This window comes from Protopterus annectens, chromosome 1.part1 (genome assembly GCF_019279795.1).
Source record: "Protopterus annectens isolate FY-2018-M chromosome 1.part1, PAN1.0, whole genome shotgun sequence".
Classification (NCBI taxonomy): domain Eukaryota; kingdom Metazoa; phylum Chordata; order Ceratodontiformes; family Protopteridae; genus Protopterus; species Protopterus annectens.
The window spans coordinates 549,015,046-549,037,300 of NC_056726.1; the positions used below are offsets into that span (position 1 = coordinate 549,015,046).

General features: G+C 36.0%; 1 protein-coding gene across 9 annotated transcripts in view; it reads left to right on the top strand.

Moving 5' to 3' along the window:
* LOC122806326 (protein unc-13 homolog B-like) overlaps positions 1–22,255 on the top strand; it is a 2,554,726-nt gene that overhangs the window by 1,946,321 nt on the left and 586,150 nt on the right. For all 9 annotated transcript variants that reach the window (XM_044076650.1, XM_044076675.1, XM_044076685.1 and 6 more), the window contains one exon: positions 16,415–16,492. In XM_044076650.1, the coding sequence (XP_043932585.1) occupies positions 16,415–16,492 (78 nt within the window). The remainder of the gene's footprint in view (positions 1–16,414; positions 16,493–22,255) is intronic.

The window sequence follows — 22,255 nt, forward strand, 5'->3', positions numbered from 1 at the left end:
CAAAGATGCCATTTACAGGCAGACTATAACTCCTTAGTATTAGTGGTGTAAAGTCTTACAAAGATGCCATTTACAGGCAGACTATAACTCCTTAGTATTAGTGGTGTAAAGTCTTACAAAGATGCCATTTACAGGCAGACTATAACTCCTTAGTATTAGTGGTGTAAAGTCTTACAAAGATGCCATTTACAGGCAGACTATAACTCCTTAGTATTAGTGGTGTAAAGTCTTACAAAGATGCCATTTACAGGCAGACTATAACTCCTTAGTATTAGTGGTGTAAAGTCTTACAAAGATGCCATTTACAGGCAGACTATAACTCCTTAGTATTAGTGGTGTAAAGTCTTACAAAGATGCCATTTACAGGCAGACTATAACTCCTTAGTATTAGTGGTGTAAAGTCTTACAAAGATGCCATTTACAGGCAGACTATAACTCCTTAGTATTAGTGGTGTAAAGTCTTACAAAGATGCCATTTACAGGCAGACTATAACTCCTTAGTATTAGTGGTGTAAAGTCTTACAAAGATGCCATTTACAGGCAGACTATAACTCCTTAGTATTAGTGGTGTAAAGTCTTACAAAGATGCCATTTACAGGCAGACTATAACTCCTTAGTATTAGTGGTGTAAAGTCTTACAAAGATGCCATTTACAGGCAGACTATAACTCCTTAGTATTAGTGGTGTAAAGTCTTACAAAGATGCCATTTACAGGCAGACTATAACTCCTTAGTATTAGTGGTGTAAAGTCTTACAAAGATGCCATTTACAGGCAGACTATAACTCCTTAGTATTAGTGGTGTAAAGTCTTACAAAGATGCCATTTACAGGCAGACTATAACTCCTTAGTATTAGTGGTGTAAAGTCTTACAAAGATGCCATTTACAGGCAGACTATAACTCCTTAGTATTAGTGGTGTAAAGTCTTACAAAGATGCCATTTACAGGCAGACTATAACTCCTTAGTATTAGTGGTGTAAAGTCTTACAAAGATGCCATTTACAGGCAGACTATAACTCCTTAGTATTAGTGGTGTAAAGTCTTACAAAGATGCCATTTACAGGCAGACTATAACTCCTTAGTATTAGTGGTGTAAAGTCTTACAAAGATGCCATTTACAGGCAGACTATAACTCCTTAGTATTAGTGGTGTAAAGTCTTACAAAGATGCCATTTACAGGCAGACTATAACTCCTTAGTATTAGTGGTGTAAAGTCTTACAAAGATGCCATTTACAGGCAGACTATAACTCCTTAGTATTAGTGGTGTAAAGTCTTACAAAGATGCCATTTACAGGCAGACTATAACTCCTTAGTATTAGTGGTGTAAAGTCTTACAAAGATGCCATTTACAGGCAGACTATAACTCCTTAGTATTAGTGGTGTAAAGTCTTACAAAGATGCCATTTACAGGCAGACTATAACTCCTTAGTATTAGTGGTGTAAAGTCTTACAAAGATGCCATTTACAGGCAGACTATAACTCCTTAGTATTAGTGGTGTAAAGTCTTACAAAGATGCCATTTACAGGCAGACTATAACTCCTTAGTATTAGTGGTGTAAAGTCTTACAAAGATGCCATTTACAGGCAGACTATAACTCCTTAGTATTAGTGGTGTAAAGTCTTACAAAGATGCCATTTACAGGCAGACTATAACTCCTTAGTATTAGTGGTGTAAAGTCTTACAAAGATGCCATTTACAGGCAGACTATAACTCCTTAGTATTAGTGGTGTAAAGTCTTACAAAGATGCCATTTACAGGCAGACTATAACTCCTTAGTATTAGTGGTGTAAAGTCTTACAAAGATGCCATTTACAGGCAGACTATAACTCCTTAGTATTAGTGGTGTAAAGTCTTACAAAGATGCCATTTACAGGCAGACTATAACTCCTTAGTATTAGTGGTGTAAAGTCTTACAAAGATGCCATTTACAGGCAGACTATAACTCCTTAGTATTAGTGGTGTAAAGTCTTACAAAGATGCCATTTACAGGCAGACTATAACTCCTTAGTATTAGTGGTGTAAAGTCTTACAAAGATGCCATTTACAGGCAGACTATAACTCCTTAGTATTAGTGGTGTAAAGTCTTACAAAGATGCCATTTACAGGCAGACTATAACTCCTTAGTATTAGTGGTGTAAAGTCTTACAAAGATGCCATTTACAGGCAGACTATAACTCCTTAGTATTAGTGGTGTAAAGTCTTACAAAGATGCCATTTACAGGCAGACTATAACTCCTTAGTATTAGTGGTGTAAAGTCTTACAAAGATGCCATTTACAGGCAGACTATAACTCCTTAGTATTAGTGGTGTAAAGTCTTACAAAGATGCCATTTACAGGCAGACTATAACTCCTTAGTATTAGTGGTGTAAAGTCTTACAAAGATGCCATTTACAGGCAGACTATAACTCCTTAGTATTAGTGGTGTAAAGTCTTACAAAGATGCCATTTACAGGCAGACTATAACTCCTTAGTATTAGTGGTGTAAAGTCTTACAAAGATGCCATTTACAGGCAGACTATAACTCCTTAGTATTAGTGGTGTAAAGTCTTACAAAGATGCCATTTACAGGCAGACTATAACTCCTTAGTATTAGTGGTGTAAAGTCTTACAAAGATGCCATTTACAGGCAGACTATAACTCCTTAGTATTAGTGGTGTAAAGTCTTACAAAGATGCCATTTACAGGCAGACTATAACTCCTTAGTATTAGTGGTGTAAAGTCTTACAAAGATGCCATTTACAGGCAGACTATAACTCCTTAGTATTAGTGGTGTAAAGTCTTACAAAGATGCCATTTACAGGCAGACTATAACTCCTTAGTATTAGTGGTGTAAAGTCTTACAAAGATGCCATTTACAGGCAGACTATAACTCCTTAGTATTAGTGGTGTAAAGTCTTACAAAGATGCCATTTACAGGCAGACTATAACTCCTTAGTATTAGTGGTGTAAAGTCTTACAAAGATGCCATTTACAGGCAGACTATAACTCCTTAGTATTAGTGGTGTAAAGTCTTACAAAGATGCCATTTACAGGCAGACTATAACTCCTTAGTATTAGTGGTGTAAAGTCTTACAAAGATGCCATTTACAGGCAGACTATAACTCCTTAGTATTAGTGGTGTAAAGTCTTACAAAGATGCCATTTACAGGCAGACTATAACTCCTTAGTATTAGTGGTGTAAAGTCTTACAAAGATGCCATTTACAGGCAGACTATAACTCCTTAGTATTAGTGGTGTAAAGTCTTACAAAGATGCCATTTACAGGCAGACTATAACTCCTTAGTATTAGTGGTGTAAAGTCTTACAAAGATGCCATTTACAGGCAGACTATAACTCCTTAGTATTAGTGGTGTAAAGTCTTACAAAGATGCCATTTACAGGCAGACTATAACTCCTTAGTATTAGTGGTGTAAAGTCTTACAAAGATGCCATTTACAGGCAGACTATAACTCCTTAGTATTAGTGGTGTAAAGTCTTACAAAGATGCCATTTACAGGCAGACTATAACTCCTTAGTATTAGTGGTGTAAAGTCTTACAAAGATGCCATTTACAGGCAGACTATAACTCCTTAGTATTAGTGGTGTAAAGTCTTACAAAGATGCCATTTACAGGCAGACTATAACTCCTTAGTATTAGTGGTGTAAAGTCTTACAAAGATGCCATTTACAGGCAGACTATAACTCCTTAGTATTAGTGGTGTAAAGTCTTACAAAGATGCCATTTACAGGCAGACTATAACTCCTTAGTATTAGTGGTGTAAAGTCTTACAAAGATGCCATTTACAGGCAGACTATAACTCCTTAGTATTAGTGGTGTAAAGTCTTACAAAGATGCCATTTACAGGCAGACTATAACTCCTTAGTATTAGTGGTGTAAAGTCTTACAAAGATGCCATTTACAGGCAGACTATAACTCCTTAGTATTAGTGGTGTAAAGTCTTACAAAGATGCCATTTACAGGCAGACTATAACTCCTTAGTATTAGTGGTGTAAAGTCTTACAAAGATGCCATTTACAGGCAGACTATAACTCCTTAGTATTAGTGGTGTAAAGTCTTACAAAGATGCCATTTACAGGCAGACTATAACTCCTTAGTATTAGTGGTGTAAAGTCTTACAAAGATGCCATTTACAGGCAGACTATAACTCCTTAGTATTAGTGGTGTAAAGTCTTACAAAGATGCCATTTACAGGCAGACTATAACTCCTTAGTATTAGTGGTGTAAAGTCTTACAAAGATGCCATTTACATGCAGACTATAAGTCCTCAGCAATATTGGTGTCTCCCGGAAACGCTTCAGAGTAGCATATGTAGTACCTTATTATTGCAGAGGTCTTGCTGACTGCAGAAAAATGCACTTTCAGCATAGGAGTCCATGCGAGAAGTAGATTTCATTCCTACCTGATAATCTAAAAAAATAAATAAATAATAAGCATACAGGTCTGCAACCAATACTATAAGCAGCATCCAGAGACTGCAAGATAATACATTACTGTCAGGGACAAATTATCTTTAAATAAGCCTTACTGGATTTCAGAATGATTATTATCATAATTGCTGACAAATTAGATTTAAAACAGTGTAAGAATCCATGTTGAAAGTCTGAGGACCATCAATATAGTTCTGATTTTTAGTGAGAATAGGAGGAATTGTACTAATTCTTTCCTACTCCAAAGAATAGCAAGTAAGTATAAGCAGCAGGGATGTGGAAGGTACTGCATTTTGTGTTGATGAATGCAAAGTTACTAGAAGTATAACAGTAAGTTTAAAGTAAACTGTGTAGCAGTGGCTGAACATGTAACATACTTTTCTTTGATGCTGAAAGCTCAAAATACTGTAGGTTCAGTTCCCACATCAGGTGCTTGAATTAATTTTTTCAGTACCGACACTGTAGTGGAGCTTGGAGGGCATACTCCATTCCTCAGTTTGCATTCTCTTAGACAAAATGTGAAACTAAGGTCACATTTGCTTGAGCTTATAGTGGCAGAGGTGGATGTAAAATATCCCGTGCCACTTATTGAAAAGAGTACAGTATTTTCTTTGATGCACAGGCCAAATTTCTCTTAGTCAGTATGATTAAATTCCAGGCTTAGCTGGACTAAACTGGTCAACAAAGCATAAATAAATAATAAATGCATTTTAGATACTTAAATGTGTTTTAGGGAGCCTTGTATTATTGTAGACTTTTTCTCATGGCGACTCACCACAGCTAGTTGTGTCATTAGTGTAGAGGAGATTTCTGATTGGCTTGTGTCATCAGTGTAGAGGATCTTTTTGATTGGCTTGTGTCATCAGTGTAGAAGATCTTTCTGATTGGCTTGTGTCATCAGTGTAGAGGATCTTTTTGATTGGCTTGTGTCATCAGTGCAGAGGAGCTTTTTGTAAGGCTTGTGTCACCAGTGCAGAGGAGCTTTTTGCTAGGCTTGTGTCACCAGTGTAGAGGAGCCTTTTGATAGGTTTATGTAATCAGTGTAGAGGTGCCTTCTGATAGGCTTGTGTCATGAGTGTAGAGGAGCCTTGTGATAGGCTTGTGTCATCAGTGTAGAGGAGCCTTTTGATAGGCTTGTGTCATCAGTGTAGAGGAGCCTTTTGATAGGCTTGTGTCATCAGTGTAGAAGGGCCTTTTGATAGGTTTGTATCATCAGTGTAGAGGAGAATTTTGATAGGCTTGTGTCATCAGTGAAGAGGAGAATTTTGATAGGCTTGTGTCAGGGTAGAGGAGCCTTTTGATAGGCTTGTGTCATCAGTGTAGAGGGGCCTTTTGATTGGCTGAGGGGCCCTTTTGATAGGCGTGTTTCATCAGTGAAGAGGAGGAGACATTTGCTAGGCTTATGTCATCAGTGAAGAGAAGACTTTTGATAAGCTTTCAGTTGTTTGAAGGCAACTGCTTGCAGACAGTAGTTTACGATGGATGCTTATGCACATTTATTTATTCATCCTTTAATGACTGATTTAGTCCCACTAGGCTAGTGGCTCTTTTTGGTGGTGGTGCTGCGGTAGCGTTGTCGCCTCACAGTTAGACGTTGCCTGTTCGATTCTCATTTAGTGCGTCTTCTGTGTGGCGACATGCGTGAATGGGCATTCCTTCGCTGAAGGTTGTGCGATAGGCCCGGCAAGCCACTATGTAAAAATCTACTGCCAATCATTAGCGGACCGGAGTTCCGCTGTGGCAACCCCTAACCGGGAAAAGCCGAAAGACACAGACAAGGCTAGTGGCTCTTTATACAGGAGATCTGAGGTGGTATTTATACTGTTTGGGGAATCTGACCAGGGCATAAGGGATCTTTTGTTACTGTTTTCATATGTGCTATGGGATCTTTGACATTTACCTGAGCTACCACCAACTCAGGCAGATGGGGCCTCGGTTTAACTGAGGTCATCTGAAGGACAAATACACCTGTGTGTTAATGTGGATGAGTTGTAAGTATGTTGGCCATCCTGCATGAGTTGTAAAAACACACACTATATGACCCTTCACCTAAAGGTTGATTTCCCTCTCTTCCCTTCTCCAGTGTCATTTCATAATTAGTTGATGAGCATTATACATCACTTTGTCTATTTTATCATTAATGGTTACATTAGCTAATTAACCACCAAGCCATATCAATGTTACATATTCAGTTATGACGAAATGCTTAATTGCTGTGTCTTTGAAACTGTGCTTATATTGCCCAGTGTGTAATATCGCTGCAGAATTTCAAGATAATTTTTTTACAGACATTGGGTTTTGACCCTGCAATTAGATAATAATTTATAGCAAGCATAACATAATGGTAAAATATAGGAACTAAAAAAAGACTCTTACAATCTGAATTAAAAAATTACCATACCTCATAATTTGTGGTGTTCATCTAATTCAACTACTACAGCAATTTACAATTTGTTAAATTCCTCAATTAAGCACTTCTGTTGCCAGTAGTGTATTTTACAGTGATGATCCTATAAGTTCTCAAATAGAACTTAAAAAGCAAATAACAGCAAAAGAAATGATGCAGCATAGAATAATGGAGCATTAGTGTCTTCCCATGAAGGAAATGGAACAATTGTGGGGAAGCAAGGAAACTATTGATAGCCCTTTTATTTTACTTAATTATTACTCAGTGCTGTTTTACCCTCCTGCTGACTTTTGTTGGTTTTCATTTTTGCTACAGGCAATTGTAGTGAATGTTCCAAGTTTTATTCTGAGCTATAATATGTTGAACATAGAATATTGCGATGAATTTGCAGGACATCTCATATTGTATCAGTGCCTTTAAACTGTGAGATTCATTGAAATCTCTTTGTATGAAATAAAGCAATGCAGTTTTATCATCTGGCTAAGTACAGGTTAATTGAGTTCCCAAAGCTGGTACTTAGAGAGATAAATGACTGCCACTGAAACTTCAGTAAAAGGAGACAAACTGGACACTTGTTTACTAATGCCTGTCTTTCTTGAAGTGTTATTCTCTTACTTAAGCATTTAATTGCACCATTAGCAGCTGATCAAGTTGCAGAATTTCCCTGGCCAGTGTTGCAGCTGTTCTTGCCATTGCATCTCCCTAATTCTTATATCTGGCATTGAGCACCATCGTATCTCTCAAGCATACTTCATTATAAGGAATGTTACTAATTTGGGGACTTGCATATTATATGTTCCACACTTTTCCAAGTTTAAAGCTTACAATTGTTAAGTATTTTTAACAAAGTTCCAGAGACAAAGATGGCCGCCATTCTGTAGACACTGTACATCTACAGATCTCCAGATACTCGGAATAAAAATCAACCCTGAGATTATACTACAAGATTTTTTGCATTAATCGTTGGATATAACTATTCTACTACAATCAAACATTGCCTGAGAGGTAAAAGAACAGAAGGAAACTAATTAAATTCACAGGATTAGAGCTGATTGTCTGCCTGACTCTGAAAAGAGTATTAAACAAAGGATCTGTCTGACTTCTGTTTCACAATGTCAAAAGAGGAAAAAAGCATGGAAACAACAACTAAAACCAAATTATCAGCACTACAGTCACCAGAAAAAGATTCAACAATCAAAAGGCAGAAAACTGCAAAACAACAGGAACTTTTAAAAGCTGGAATGACAAATAAACCGGATCAACTGGCTAACATGGAAGACATCAAAACTGCTTTGTTGCCCATACAAGAAGCTTTAAAAGAACTTTCAAACCAGGTACTTTCTTTTGGTGCCACATGCAGTCAAATTCTTGAAAGGATAGAGAAATCAGAAGCTAGGATATCCGAAAATGAGGACAGAATAACATTGCTTACAAAAAAAACAGATATTCATGACCTGGACATTCAATCTATGCAAAACAAGATTCTGGACTTGGAGGCAAGATCCAGAAGGAACAACATAATCATTAGAGGAATTCCTGAAACTATCCAATATAATGATTTAATTTCTACCATCATACAAATACTTGAAATATTGTTCAATGACTCTGATATTGCTAAGCAAATTGTTATAGAAAGAGCCCATAGAGCTCTCAGAGAAACCCAAGCCTCAAATATTCCTAGACCGGTTTATGTCAAAATTCTCAATTACCAGGATGTAAATAAAATAATTCTAACTGTTAAAAAGAATGGAGGTTATGTTATGTGGCAAAATAATAGAGTTTCTATGGGACAGGATTTACCATTGCAAATAAGACAAGCCAGACAAGCATTAGCTCCATACTGCAAGTTCCTTATTGAAAAGAATATTAAATTCCAGATGAAATACCCTAACACATTAATTTTTACAGTTGATGGATCCAAATATTCCTGTTCTACAAAAAAAAGAAGCAAAACTTACCTTTTTGAAGATTTTCAAATCCCTCCCAACTTTGGAAGCTTAACTGGAACATTCAGTCTGTTTACAACAAAGTGGATACTGGGATTCCATGCCTACTATACCTCGAGGCTCCAAAATCCTTTGTTTGTTCTTTCTTCTTCACCAGGCCCCTTGGTTAATAATTAACTAGTTTTTTTTGCAGGTCCAGCTTGTTTACGAAGATTCCACTAACTTTTACTGCTTCTACGTACTGTGTTCCTTCGTGAGGCAACAGGAAGTCTTTTAGATGCTGCTGAGGGTCCGCTTTCGTTGTGGCACATCCGGAAGTCCGTCCACAGAATGGTTCCCCTTCGCGAATTCGAAGACAAGATTTCATGACCAGGAAGTAGATAGAGCTCTGTGGAAGAAGGGGAACCTACTGGGAACGTAAAATGAAGCTTCGTGGACTTTTAATGTATGTTTCAACTTTTATTTCTGTAAAAGGGAATGTGAATTCATTCAGGTAGGATTTAAACTGAATATTAATGTAGTGGTTAAAATGTGTCATTTAACTAATATGGTAGAAGTAACATAAAGTTATAGTTATTCTATTTTCCTAGGTATGTAAAATCAAGGAACACACACGGAGTGAATGCTTTCGCTAGGAGAAGTAGCAACCAATACCAATTGTATAATAAAAAGATTAGTAGCGTAGGCAAAACAATGAAGGGGTAAGCCGTTACCATAAATATGCACTTTTATAAGCACGAAGTAATCACTATTCACCGCAACAGTCACAATATTCCGAATACTGTCAACTCAGTTGTAGATACAGCTCAGGAGATAAATCTCAGGAAATAAATTTCAGGAAATAAATTGGTGTGTAAAATAAGATCCGCATACTCATAATAATCCAAAGTTTATTGTGTGCACTTCAGGTAAGCGCTTTCGATAAAATCTTCATCAGACCCTTTTCCTTTTACTAAAAAATGATGTTAAGCTATAATATGTGACTTGTATAAGCAAAGTGATATAAATGCATTTATATATATACAAGTATTTTAAATATTTTAAGTATATTAGCAATTTATGTAATTAAGTTATAGCGAAGCATATATATGTAGTGACCTATATTTGGAATATTTTGACACTAACTGTTTTTTATAACAGCATATGTTTAGATATCGATGGTTACAGAAATGCTTACACAAACTTTATTGATTTATAATACATGGTGATATAATTGATAGAATAGATAAGTAAGCAGATGGGTTTAGGTTGGCATATTATCAGATGTACTATTATTAGTTATATAAATAACTGTTTTAGAAAATCAATTGTTTTTAATATGTATTAGATAGGATAAGCGTGATTTTCGCGCCCTTTTTAGTATTTAAATGACCTAATTAATTATGCTAATCAGGTCTGATGAAGATTTTATCGAAAGCGCTTACCTGAAGTGCACACAATAAACTTTGGATTATTATGAGTATGCGGATCTTATTTTACACACCAATTTATTTCCTGAAATTTATTTCCTGAGATTTATCTCCTGAGCTGTATCTACAACTGAGTTGACAGTATTCGGAATATTGTGACTGTTGCGGTGAATAGTGATTACTTCGTGCTTATAAAAGTGCATATTTATGGTAACGGCTTACCCCTTCATTGTTTTGCTTACGCTAGTAATCTTTTTATTTTCCTAGGTAGTTTGCCTGAATGTGGATGTGCCAATAATATTGTACTGTACTGCAGTATTTATTCTCCTGCGTTTAGATTGTGTTTTAATACTGTAAATGTTTAGATACAAAGGGGTTTTAATGCTGGGATAGTTAGTAAATTAAAAGCACATAATATATCCTGGTATTCCTAGGAAAATGAAGGTTATTTTTCTGATGTGGTTCTGATTGTTTTGGGAACTGTGCTATTTAGATATTGTTTATATATTTAAATATAGTATCTGCTAAGCATAGTTAATGCTACTTGTACTCACCAATGCTGCTGCCATCACAATGTTAAATAAATTAGATTAGATAAACAATGTCAAATTTAATGCTTTAAATATAAATTAAACATATAGTGTATTATCTTGAAGTCAATAACATTACTGTTTAATAGGAGTACTGTCATATATCTGTTTAGGATAGATTTAAATAAGATAATTAGATATTCTAGGGTAATATAACCAAATTATAGAATTAATAATATATGTTAACTATTAGAGAGGTAGAATAGTAATTTTGCATGTAAGGAATATCCTTTGTGTTAACTAAATAATGTGTTCAAGAGCTGTAGATAGATACCAGTGTATAGTAGGGAATGTTTTGGTTAGGTTTTGTAGAGTTAGATGTAGTTATTATAGGTTTTTTGCATGTTTTTAGTGTGTTATTTTGTAAGATAAAGAACAGATATTTAGTAATGATGTGTACCAATAGAAGTTTATACAGTGTAAAAAACCTATGTATGTCCTGGTCCAGGGGAATAGTGGATAGGCACTGGTTAGGGATAGGACGTCAAGATTGCTTCCAGATATTATATACTGTGCTAATACATCTGAATCTAGTATCGTCTTTCAATTTTAAAATATACTTTAAAGTTTTAAAAATCTTAGTATGTGGATAATAGACTCATGGAATGTTAAAGGCTTCCAGAACTTGAAAAAAGGAAATTATTTTTTCATTTACTCCTCCAGTCAAAAGCATATTTTATTTTGTTACAAGAAACCCATTTGACTAACGATCAATGGACTGCCCTTAAAAATAAGAAATGGATCAGAGAGGTGATAGCTTCGGAAGGGACAACTAATAGTGCAGGGGTGGCGATTATTATTAAAAGTTAGTACCAAGAGAAAATCCTAGATTTTAAAATGGACAAAGAGGGAAGATGGTGTTATGTGATTCTTGCATCCAAACTTTACAATAAACCGGTGATACTTCTTAACATATATGCCCCATGTACCAATCAACAATTTTTCATAACATCACTTTATTTTATCCTGAATCAATATAATAATTACTGTATAATAATAGGAGGTGACTGGAATACATACCAAGACCCTAAATTAGATAAATCAAGCTCCCATAGGTCCTTTAATAACCAAGCAGTGATAGCACTACAGGAATTTAAAACAGATTTTAAATTATATGATCCATTTAAATACAATAAGAATCAAATGAATGCAAATAACTTTACATTTTATTCAAGTTGTCATAAAATGTGGTCCAGGATCGACTTTTTTTTAATTTCAGACGCATTAATGTTTTTTTGATCCCTATATATACATACAAGCTCGACATTTGTCGGATCATTCTAGGATCACATTGACTTTCAATAAGGACACTAGTCATAAGATACGTTTTAGAGGTTATAATTTGACATTAAATCCATATCTATTGCATAAAGAAGATGTAATAAAAGAAGCTCAGGAGTTTTTTAACCAATTACTAGCTAATCTTTCAGAATATCGTCATCCGCCTGACATAGAATGGGCAACTACCAAAGCACAAATTAGAGGAATGTTTCTCCAAAAGGCTACTTATTACAAGAAATTACAAGTGAGAGACATACAACAATTGGAAACTAAAATTAAATTACTGGATCAAGATCTAATTGGGAATTATAGTAAACAAACTGAAACGGAGTTATTAAAATGTCAGAAGGACCTTTTTTTACTACAAAACAGTAAATTATCATTTTATGAGCAGAAAATGCTGGTAAAATATGCCAATCACATACAGACCCCTTCAAAAGCACTAGCATGTATTATTAATCAATCGAAAATACCTTCTCAAATCTCTGAAATACACTTTAATAATAAAACATATACCAATACTGAAGATATCATGAAGGCATTTGAACTAATATTTTCACAAGTATATGGTGAGCAACAGGAAGTAAATATAAATGAGTGATAATGATTTTCTGCAGAAAATTATCTTTCCGAAGATTGATGATGAGCTTCATATGAACTTAGTTAAACCAATTTCTTCAGAGGAGATAACTGATGCAATTAAGAAGTTGAAGCCATATAAAGCTCTGGGACCGGATGGTTTGACCACAGAATTCTATAAAACTTTTAGTGATATATTGGGGAAAATACTTACACAGGTATTTAATTATATAACTAACAATAAAATTACTGACCCGCACTTTAATGCTTCGAAAACTATTCTTATACCGAAAGAGAATACTGATTTACATAACCCGGATAATTATAGACCTAATTCACTTTTGAATATAGATATGAAAATTATGACATTGATTTTGGCTAATAGATTGAAGAAGGTAATTAACCTGATAATATCAGAAGAACAAGCCGGTTTTATAAATGGCAGACAAACTACAGATAATAAGTTATCACTTCGTACACTGATTTCTTATGCCACTCACAGGAACTTTAATGCATATGCACGCATAATTGATGCACAAAAAGATAGAGTGAACTTAGAATGTTTGTTTGATATTTTAGCATGTTTTAATATACCGCAAGAATTCATTTTAACTTTAAAAAAACTATATAACAATCCTTATACAAATCTAGTTATTAATAGGAATCACTCAAAAAGAATTCAAATTAAGAATGGTACCCGCCAAGGATGTCCGTTATCTCCAATATTATTCAATTTATATTTAGAACCATTATTTCTAAATATCAAACAAAATATTTATCACAATGCTCCAATAATTTATGGTACGAAGATTTCCATGGCTGCTTTTGCGGACGATTTGAATATTTACTGCACAACACCTGTTTCAGATATTAAGAAAATATTAAAAGCTGTGGAAGACTTTGCAAAAATATCTAATTACAAAATAAATTAAAAAAAAAACCAAGGTATTCCCATTAAAGACGCCTACACCCTTCTTGCTTTTACCATTGGTAGGGCAGGTAAAATCCGAAGAAAAAATAAAATATTTAGGGGTTGTTTTTTCAACAGATAATAGAGACTTTTACGTAAATAATGTTAAGTTAATTTGGGAACAGATAGTCTCTGATTTAAAAAGATGGGATAATCTGAAATTACCAATAATGGCAAAGACCTCAATTGTTAAAATGAACATACTTGCCAGAATACTATATATCTTTAGAGCTACTCAAGTTCAAATTTCCAAAGAAATTCTTCAAACAACTTCATACAGAATTAGCTAGATTTGTATGGGAACCTAGAAAAGTTAGGATATCTTATGACAAACTGATGACTCCGAAAAATAGGGGTGGGTTGGAACTACCGAATTTTGAAACATATTATTTAATAATAAATGCTAATAGACTTCTAAGAGTAGTTAACTTTGATAGGATCAATTCGAAATGGGCTCCTAAGTGGTTGATTCTAAATCATAAACATGTTGCTGGTCTGGGTATTAATTGTAAGGCATTACCTTTTTTAAACAAAGATACCCTTAAAATGTACGCTTTGATGGAGCATTTCAAAATATATATAATATCAGTACAAAGTCTGTTTAACTCACTAAATCTTTTACAATATATGATGATTTTTCAACCATTTCATAAAAACCCGAATTTGAAAATTGGTAATCATTTAATAGACCTTAAGAAATTCCCACTTATAAGTAATTTAACCATACTCGATTTATATCCCTTTCTAGGTATCTCAATACATAACATACTAAGAGAGATGGATCTCCTAATTCGTATTTAATTATAATAAGACATTTAAAGGACTTATCAATAAGCTATTTTAGTAATAGGAATTTCAAAATTAAAGAAGAAGATTTAAACATTTGCCTAAACTTATGGCAAACCTTAACACAGGAATGTAAATATATAACAACGTCATATAGTTTGATGAAAGAGGTGAAATACAATAACCAAATACTTTTATCGAAATACTGGAAGGAGAAATTGTTAACGATTGAAGATAGTAAAATAGTGAGAGCAATTAACTTAACCTTAAAATCAGTGTCCCTTCAAAAGTTATTATTTACTCAGTTGATGATATTTAATAATGCATTATAATGCGTCTCACTTTACATAAATTTAACTCAAAAAATTCACCCAAATGCCCATATTGTATAGATCAAACGGCTGACCTTTTACACATGTTCTGGAGTTGTAAATGTATTTTTAAACTCTGGAATTCTTTGAAATTCCAACTACAAAAAATGGGATATCAACAGTCTACACTTTCTTGGGAGTTTATGATTCTGCATATTCCGCCAACTAATTTGGATTGATCCCAATATTTTTTTGTTAATGAAGCTGTATATAGCTACAAATTGGTTGAATCCATCCCAGACTTCATGGGAAAATTTCAAGAGTGTAGCGATAAAACGTATCTTAGCACACAAATTATTAATTAGTGATCATAAGAAAAGTGTAAATAATACAAAAATATGGAAGCAAATCTTTAACATTGTCTTAGCTTAAGGTTCCATTCCACTTTTCTCTGGGAAGTACAGACTAACTATGGAGTTGTCTATAGATAAGCCTTATATTGATACTAGATTTTTATTCGTTTTTTTTTTTCTGTAATATCTATTTAGAAGTGTATAGTTATGTATAATGACTCTATGTAACTGTTGGAAGCATTCATGTATATATTGTAAATAGGTTGTAGTATTGTATTAACATTTAGAAAAAAAGAAAAATAAAGAATTATTATTGAAAAAAAAAAGAATTTTTAACAAAGTTCCATGGTAAGTAGTGCATATTAATACTAAATCATATTAATTCATCAAAATATTTTTTAATTATGAAAAGCAGTTAACCGTGTTGTGAGTTTCCTACCTGAAGTCATTGGCAAGTATTCCACATTTTTCTATTCACTCTATATTTTGAACATTAGTGTTCCTCATACTGGTAATTGATTGTTGAAAACCATGAGCCCCTTCCTTCCAAGGTATTAATGGGACAGGAGTTTTTGGGTCAGGAATGACTATAACTATTTTGGGATGATCAGCCAAGGGCCTGATTCTAAATGAAAGTGCTATATTACCTTTGTGAAATGTTTATCTGCAAAGCAGTGTTACATCAATGTAAGATACATTGAGAGTGAGCCTTCCAGACTCCAGCTCAGGTTTATTAACAGATGTTTCATTTTTGCATAGCATGTTGACACTTGAATTAGTCTTCCTCGATCCTATGACAACTATTATGTTTCGACTTTCTAAAGTGGACTTTCAGTTCTCATAACAGGATTTGTATAGCCATACACAGATTGTCTTTTTCTTCATTATTGAGCCATTTAAGAGGAAAGGATAGGATTGTGATCTGTGTATTTATATGCTAATGTTAATTGTGAGTGTTACCTCTAGAAAAGAACAAGTACTTTATGAAAAAAGCTGCTCTGGCACTCACTGTTTCATACAAGCTTAACTTTTCAGGACATGATAAAATGTCTTGATTGATGCTGTAGCTTGTGTTTTATTATCTTAACAGTTATTTTCACTAGTTATGCTCATGCCACCTGCCAGGCCTTCCCTTTGATGTTAATGTTTTCAGAAGTAAACATATCCTTTTAGTGCATGACTGTACTTATCTCAGCAGCAGTCCTCCATTGTGAGGAAGGTAAGAACCTTCCCTAAGGGGTAGACATGTTAACTAAAAAATTAAAGTCTTATCATTTTACCTGCACGTTGTAAGGAAAGTCAGAGGTCACTGCATCCCTCAATGTCTTGTTTTTTTTTTCTCCTTGCTTTAGCCGTGTATCCTGATGAACAATGTTCAACAGTTAAGAGTCCAGCTTGAGAAGATGTTTGAAGCCATGGGTGGAAAGGAGGTGAGAGATAACATGTGCCACATTTTAAACGTTGTCTTTCTGAACATTCTACAGTAAGGTATGTTGTTTACCATGTCACATGATTGTGATAGGGAAATAGAAGGAACTCTCTTCTCAGTGAGCCATTCCACATCCAAGTTAACCTGTGACTCTTTGTGAGTTCTGCTTTTCCGGTTTTGTGGTTACTGTTCACAAGTCCTACCACTGTGTTGTTTACTGCATTATTTATCATAGTACAGCTGTATACGCTGTTCCCATGTCCATAACACAACACTGGAAGTGCTCACCAGTACCACTCACTACAGGTGGATTACCTTTTATTTTATTTACTTTGTATTGACTGGGTTAGTCCCACTGGTCATGTAGCCTGTTTCAGGGGTGACTCAAAGTAGCATTATACAGATTGTAGCTAATTATGCCAGGACAATAGAAATTCTGATGTGATTTATTGTGGGTATTATTTGGAAGATATATAAAGTGGGAGATGTAATTTGGCCAGGACAGCAGAGAAAATTTAGTATGATTTGTTGTGGGTCTTGTTCTGCACAAGTTATAATCTGCAGAATATTAATGACGTACATGGAATATTTGGCAAGGAAGGAGTTCTTAAGTGGTAATACTTGGGTAGTTATGGGTGCTGTTGACAGGTAAAGGTTTAGAATATATTTCGGAAAAAAAGATGGTTGGGATGAGGATATATGTTCAAAAAAAATCTAGTGATATTGTTTCTCCAGATATATAGTTTTATTTGAAGTTCTTTTTTCTAGTAATACTACTTTTATTATTGTTTGTAATGTTAATGTTTAGTGACTAAATAAAGTCATCACTGTTTTTCTTACAGTAATTGCCACAAGAAGTTTAATATCTGCATAAACTGTTACAACTCAGGCAAAAAGGCCTGTAGTTTAACATCTCATCCCAAGGACAGCCCCAGAGGGTTGTAGCACCTCCTTAAGCTAAACTAAAATGTTATTACTGGAACATGAATCTAAGCAGTTGGTGTGAGCTGAGAACCTGAACTTTGAATATAACCATCTCCCATACCACTGTGTTAACTTTATGAAAAAGATTACTGTATGACCCGCCTGGTTATGTGGTAGTGTATGTATACATAAAAGAGCAAGAGAGATTTTAAAAGTTAGGTACTGTATTTAATAGCTCTGTTTTGAAAAATGCAGTAGTTTTGAGTATTTTCACCCCTCAGAGTACTTATAGCTTCATTTTATGCTACAGAAATTCAGGTAGTCTTCAAGCTTCACAAAGAGATGAGAGAGACAAAATGCATAGCTCAGAGGGGCCGGCCTGTGCAGTTTTGTTCATTTTGCTTCAGTATCAGCTTAGAGTTTTGCCCCTTAAGTGGTGTTTCTTGTACATTTACTTGCTTGTGGTAACTAGCAAAATTAAGTGCCATATTATTTCTGCCAAGTACATCATTAACTTCAGTAAACCTCATGGTCATTCAGTTTAAAGTACTTGCATTAACTATAGCATTTGTTTGTGTCTTTGTTCACTGAAGCTTCCCAAAGTGCTTTCAGAAAGGACTACATTAAAAAATCTAACTAAATACAAGTAATGTAACAGGTGCATATAGCTAGCTATGATACTTCCTGTAGAAGAAACAGTGGGCTAAGTGAATGAATGAGTACTACAGGGTTTCATCGAGAAGGCAGGTGCTTCAAAACTCATTAATATTAGATGAAGTAGTTTTCACGATCCTGTGAAATAGCTCCTCATCTGTCAGCGCCTACATCACATATCTTCATATAGTTGTCTGAATTTTCAGTTAAGCATTTTGTATACCGTTTACACTGCAAGTTGTTTCATGCAAGTTTGTTTATCTGAATTTGTTAACAGAATGAACATTTTTTATACTGATGGACAGTTAAGATATATGCTACTTAAGAATGATAAATCTTTTAAGCCAGCCTTATGATATAATAAGCCTTAATTTGTCATAGTGAACTCAAACTGCTGCAATAACTAGTGAGGCTACAAGTGAGAAGGCCTGTGGTCATTTGCCTCCATAGATTCAGTGAATATCTGTTCAGGGGAACACATAGTAAACTATTTTTCACAAAAGGGGAGAGAATGATTAAAGCAACCTCATTGAAGAGCTTGCATAATGAAAATAAAACTGTGAGAGAGTTCAAAACAGCAAGAAAAGGATATAGGTGATTCTTAAAAAGACAGGGAAAATTAACTGCTTGTTAAATAGGATCTCACAGATGATCACAAATGTAGAGAAATATGCAGACTTGGACCAAGGAGTCCCCATCTGTGACACTGAAATATAGTATAATATAATACAGTGAGGTGTTAAGGAATATGCATGCACAATGTCTCTCTCTTGATGTGAGTGTGAGTGTGTGTGTGTGTGTGTGTGTGTGTGTGTGTGTGTGTGTGTGTGTGTGTGTGTGTGTTACATTGAAATTACAGAACATCCCATTGCATATGGTCTTGACCATACAATCAAAATTTTATAATTTCAAAAACAAACAAACAAAAAAAAACCCTGTATTTTTGTAGTGGGGAAAGCCCTTCTGCACCCCCACACCCCCTGCCAATTATGTATACCAACTCCGAGATCACACTGGGGAAATGTTAAATTCCACAATAGCCACTGTACCATAATCTCAGTACAACTGCCTCGCCTTTTCAGAACATCAGTCATATGGTCTTGACCATATGAAGTTTGAATTTCTAAAACGTCTATCTTCCAAGTGGGACCTATACATACATACATATATATATATATATATATATATATATATATATGTATGTATGTATGGGTCTACTTGAGATGTTCGACATTTCACAATGTCTAAATTCATATGGCTGAGACCATATGATCGACATTTAAAATGTCGACCATATAAGTAAAACATAAAAAAAAAAAAAAAACTTACCTTAATGCTGCTCCACCCCCCATACCCCCCGGAACTTAAATATACCAAATCCGAGATCGCACTACAGTGCGGAAGTAGAAATCTTTCCATTCCGCACTGTAGGGAGATGCCAGTTCCCCATGGTCGACATTTCAAATGTCGATCATATGGTCTCAGCCATATGAATGTCGATATTGTGAAATGTCGACCATTTGAAGGGGACCCATATATATCTATATATATATATATATATATATATATATATATATATATATGTGTGTGTGTGTGTGTGTATACTAGAACTTCTCCAGGTGCAATTGACAATTGAGCAAAATAGCCATCCAAGTTATAGCCAGCTATAGACACCCCTCCATGACTCAGGACACTGACTCCTCCTACCTGGGCTTACTTGAGTCCATCAAGTTACCCCCCTAACACCCTGATCCTTGGTGACTTCAACTACCCCACCATAAACTGGGTGAACTCTTCCTGCTCCAATGCACTCATCCAGTGATTCCTTAAATTCATCAATTCTAACACACTAGACCAGCTTGTCTCACCCCCCCAAGAGGAGATAGCATTCCAGACTTGGTTCTCACCAACATGGGTGACCACTGCACCACACCCATAGTAAGGCTTCCCTGGTGAGATCAGACCATCGGTCTGTCTCATTCGACATGTATATCCCATCCAACCCCCCCCCCCCCAAGCCATAACCAGACTGAAAACTTCTCAAAAACTGACTGCAACCTTCTAAGGGAGGGTATCAGCAGCGTCACGCCATTGCCCCCTTAGAGGGTGCAGACAAATATCCTGAACAGTATGCCAGTGCAGTATACAAGCACCTGTACAACTACATGGACTCAGTCATACCCAACAGAACTAAAACCTGCTCCTCAAGGAAACACAAACCTATGTGGTGGACATCCTCTATCAACAGGCTTTACAAAAAAAGGAAGAAACTGTTGTCCAAGGGTAAAAAAAGCACAAATTCCCAATTGGAAAAACTGCCTCCTTAGCCTCAACAAGCAAATTAGATCACTAGTGAAAATCTCCAAACGCCAGTTATGAATTGAAACAAGCCTCCGAAACAAAAGGAAACCACAAAGCCTTCTTCAGTTACATCAGGAACCTCCATGGTAAAGCCCAGGTTTCTTCCAAATTAGTACTTAACAGTATCACTTACACTGATCCTGTTAACTTAGCCCACCTGCTAGCAGATAGGTTCAGCACAAACTTCATCCCCTGTTCCCCCCAAAGGCCCATTCAACATCCCCAATACTTGCCCCGCACCTCACATCTCCATAGATCAAAGTGTTAAATGGCCCTATCCAAGGCAAGGAACACAGCTTCCATGGGACCTGATAGTATCCCAGGATGTATTCTGCAGCATCTTCAGCAAGAACTAGCCTCACCATTGAGCACCATATTCAACCATAGCCTAAGTACAGGCTTTATTCCAGCAGAATGGAGAACTGCCATTGTCATCCCTTTGCACAAAGGTGGTGCCACTACGGATCCTGGAAACTAATCACCCCATTAGCTTGATAAGCCTGATCTGTAAGGCCATGGAGTGTATTATTATGAACCTCAGAAACAAGGACATATAGGCAACCTCCAGACAATTGACCTTACCCAGTTTGATTTCGTCAAGAGCAGATCTTGCCATTTGTACCTGGTTGAGTTTTTTGAGATTGTCACCAAGGCACTGGATGAGGGAAAGTCAGTACAGACAGCTTACCTTGACTTGGCCAAAACCTTTGACACAATCCCCCACTCGGGCATCATCGAAAAGTTAACACAACTTTGTGTAAGTTCCTATCTCATCAGGTAGGTGGCCAACTGGCTCACTGATAAGACCCACAAGGTCAATTTAGGTGCCACCACCTCCAACAGCAGACCTGTCACCAGTGATTTGTCCTGCAAACCCCTATTGTTTGGCATCTACTTCTCAGAGGTCCAGGCAAAGACAAAAGGCCTGTGGCTGACCAAGTTTGCAGATGACTGTAAGTTGGGTGCTGTCATTGACTCCCCAAATGATAGGTTCATAGGTTCATACTAGGCTATCTGCCCTAGGGCATTTATAAGCCTAGCCAGAGTGTGTTTGGCTTTCACCACCCATTTTAAATTAATTTTGCTATGCACTTTTTCGAGGTTAGTATACTGTGCCTCTGTCTAACAGTGATACAGAAGTGATACCCGGGGTAAACCTATGATCTCCTATCCACTCATCAAGATTCCTCTTGAAGAGAGTCAATGAGGGACTCTGCCTAACCTGGACTGGGATTTTATTCCAGAGTGAAGGGAGCCTCTGGGTTATGAATCTGTCCCTCCAGCATGTCCTGTTTATTTCAGTGATGAAGTCTAAGTCTCTCGAGCGCGTAGCTTGATGGGATTTGGATTTTCTGAGGTGCAGCATGTCCATTAATTCCAGGTTGGATATGGCTTTATACGTCAGGCACAGATCACCTCTGAGCAGGCAGTATACCACCGAGTAGAGCTGGAGTTTCTTTAACCGGGCAGCATATGGCATCTGTTTGAGCCCTTTGATCCTCTTGGTGAGGTACTTTTGGGGTCTTTCCAGTTGCTGCAGGTGTCTAGTAAGGTACATCTCAAAAGGGGCATTCTACTCAATTATGGGCTTGATGAGGGATGAGTAAAGAGGCACGATGACCTCCCCTGATCTAGATGTGAATCCCTTCATGATTAGGTGGGCTATATAAAATGTTCTTCTAACCACTTTGGCCATGTGGTTGTCAAATGAGAGATTGCTATCAACTTGGGTCCCCAGGTCCCTAATTACTTCTTCTGTACTTAATGGATTACCACCTATGTGGTAATTTGTGGGCACTTTGTTTTTGCCAAAGGGGATGACTAT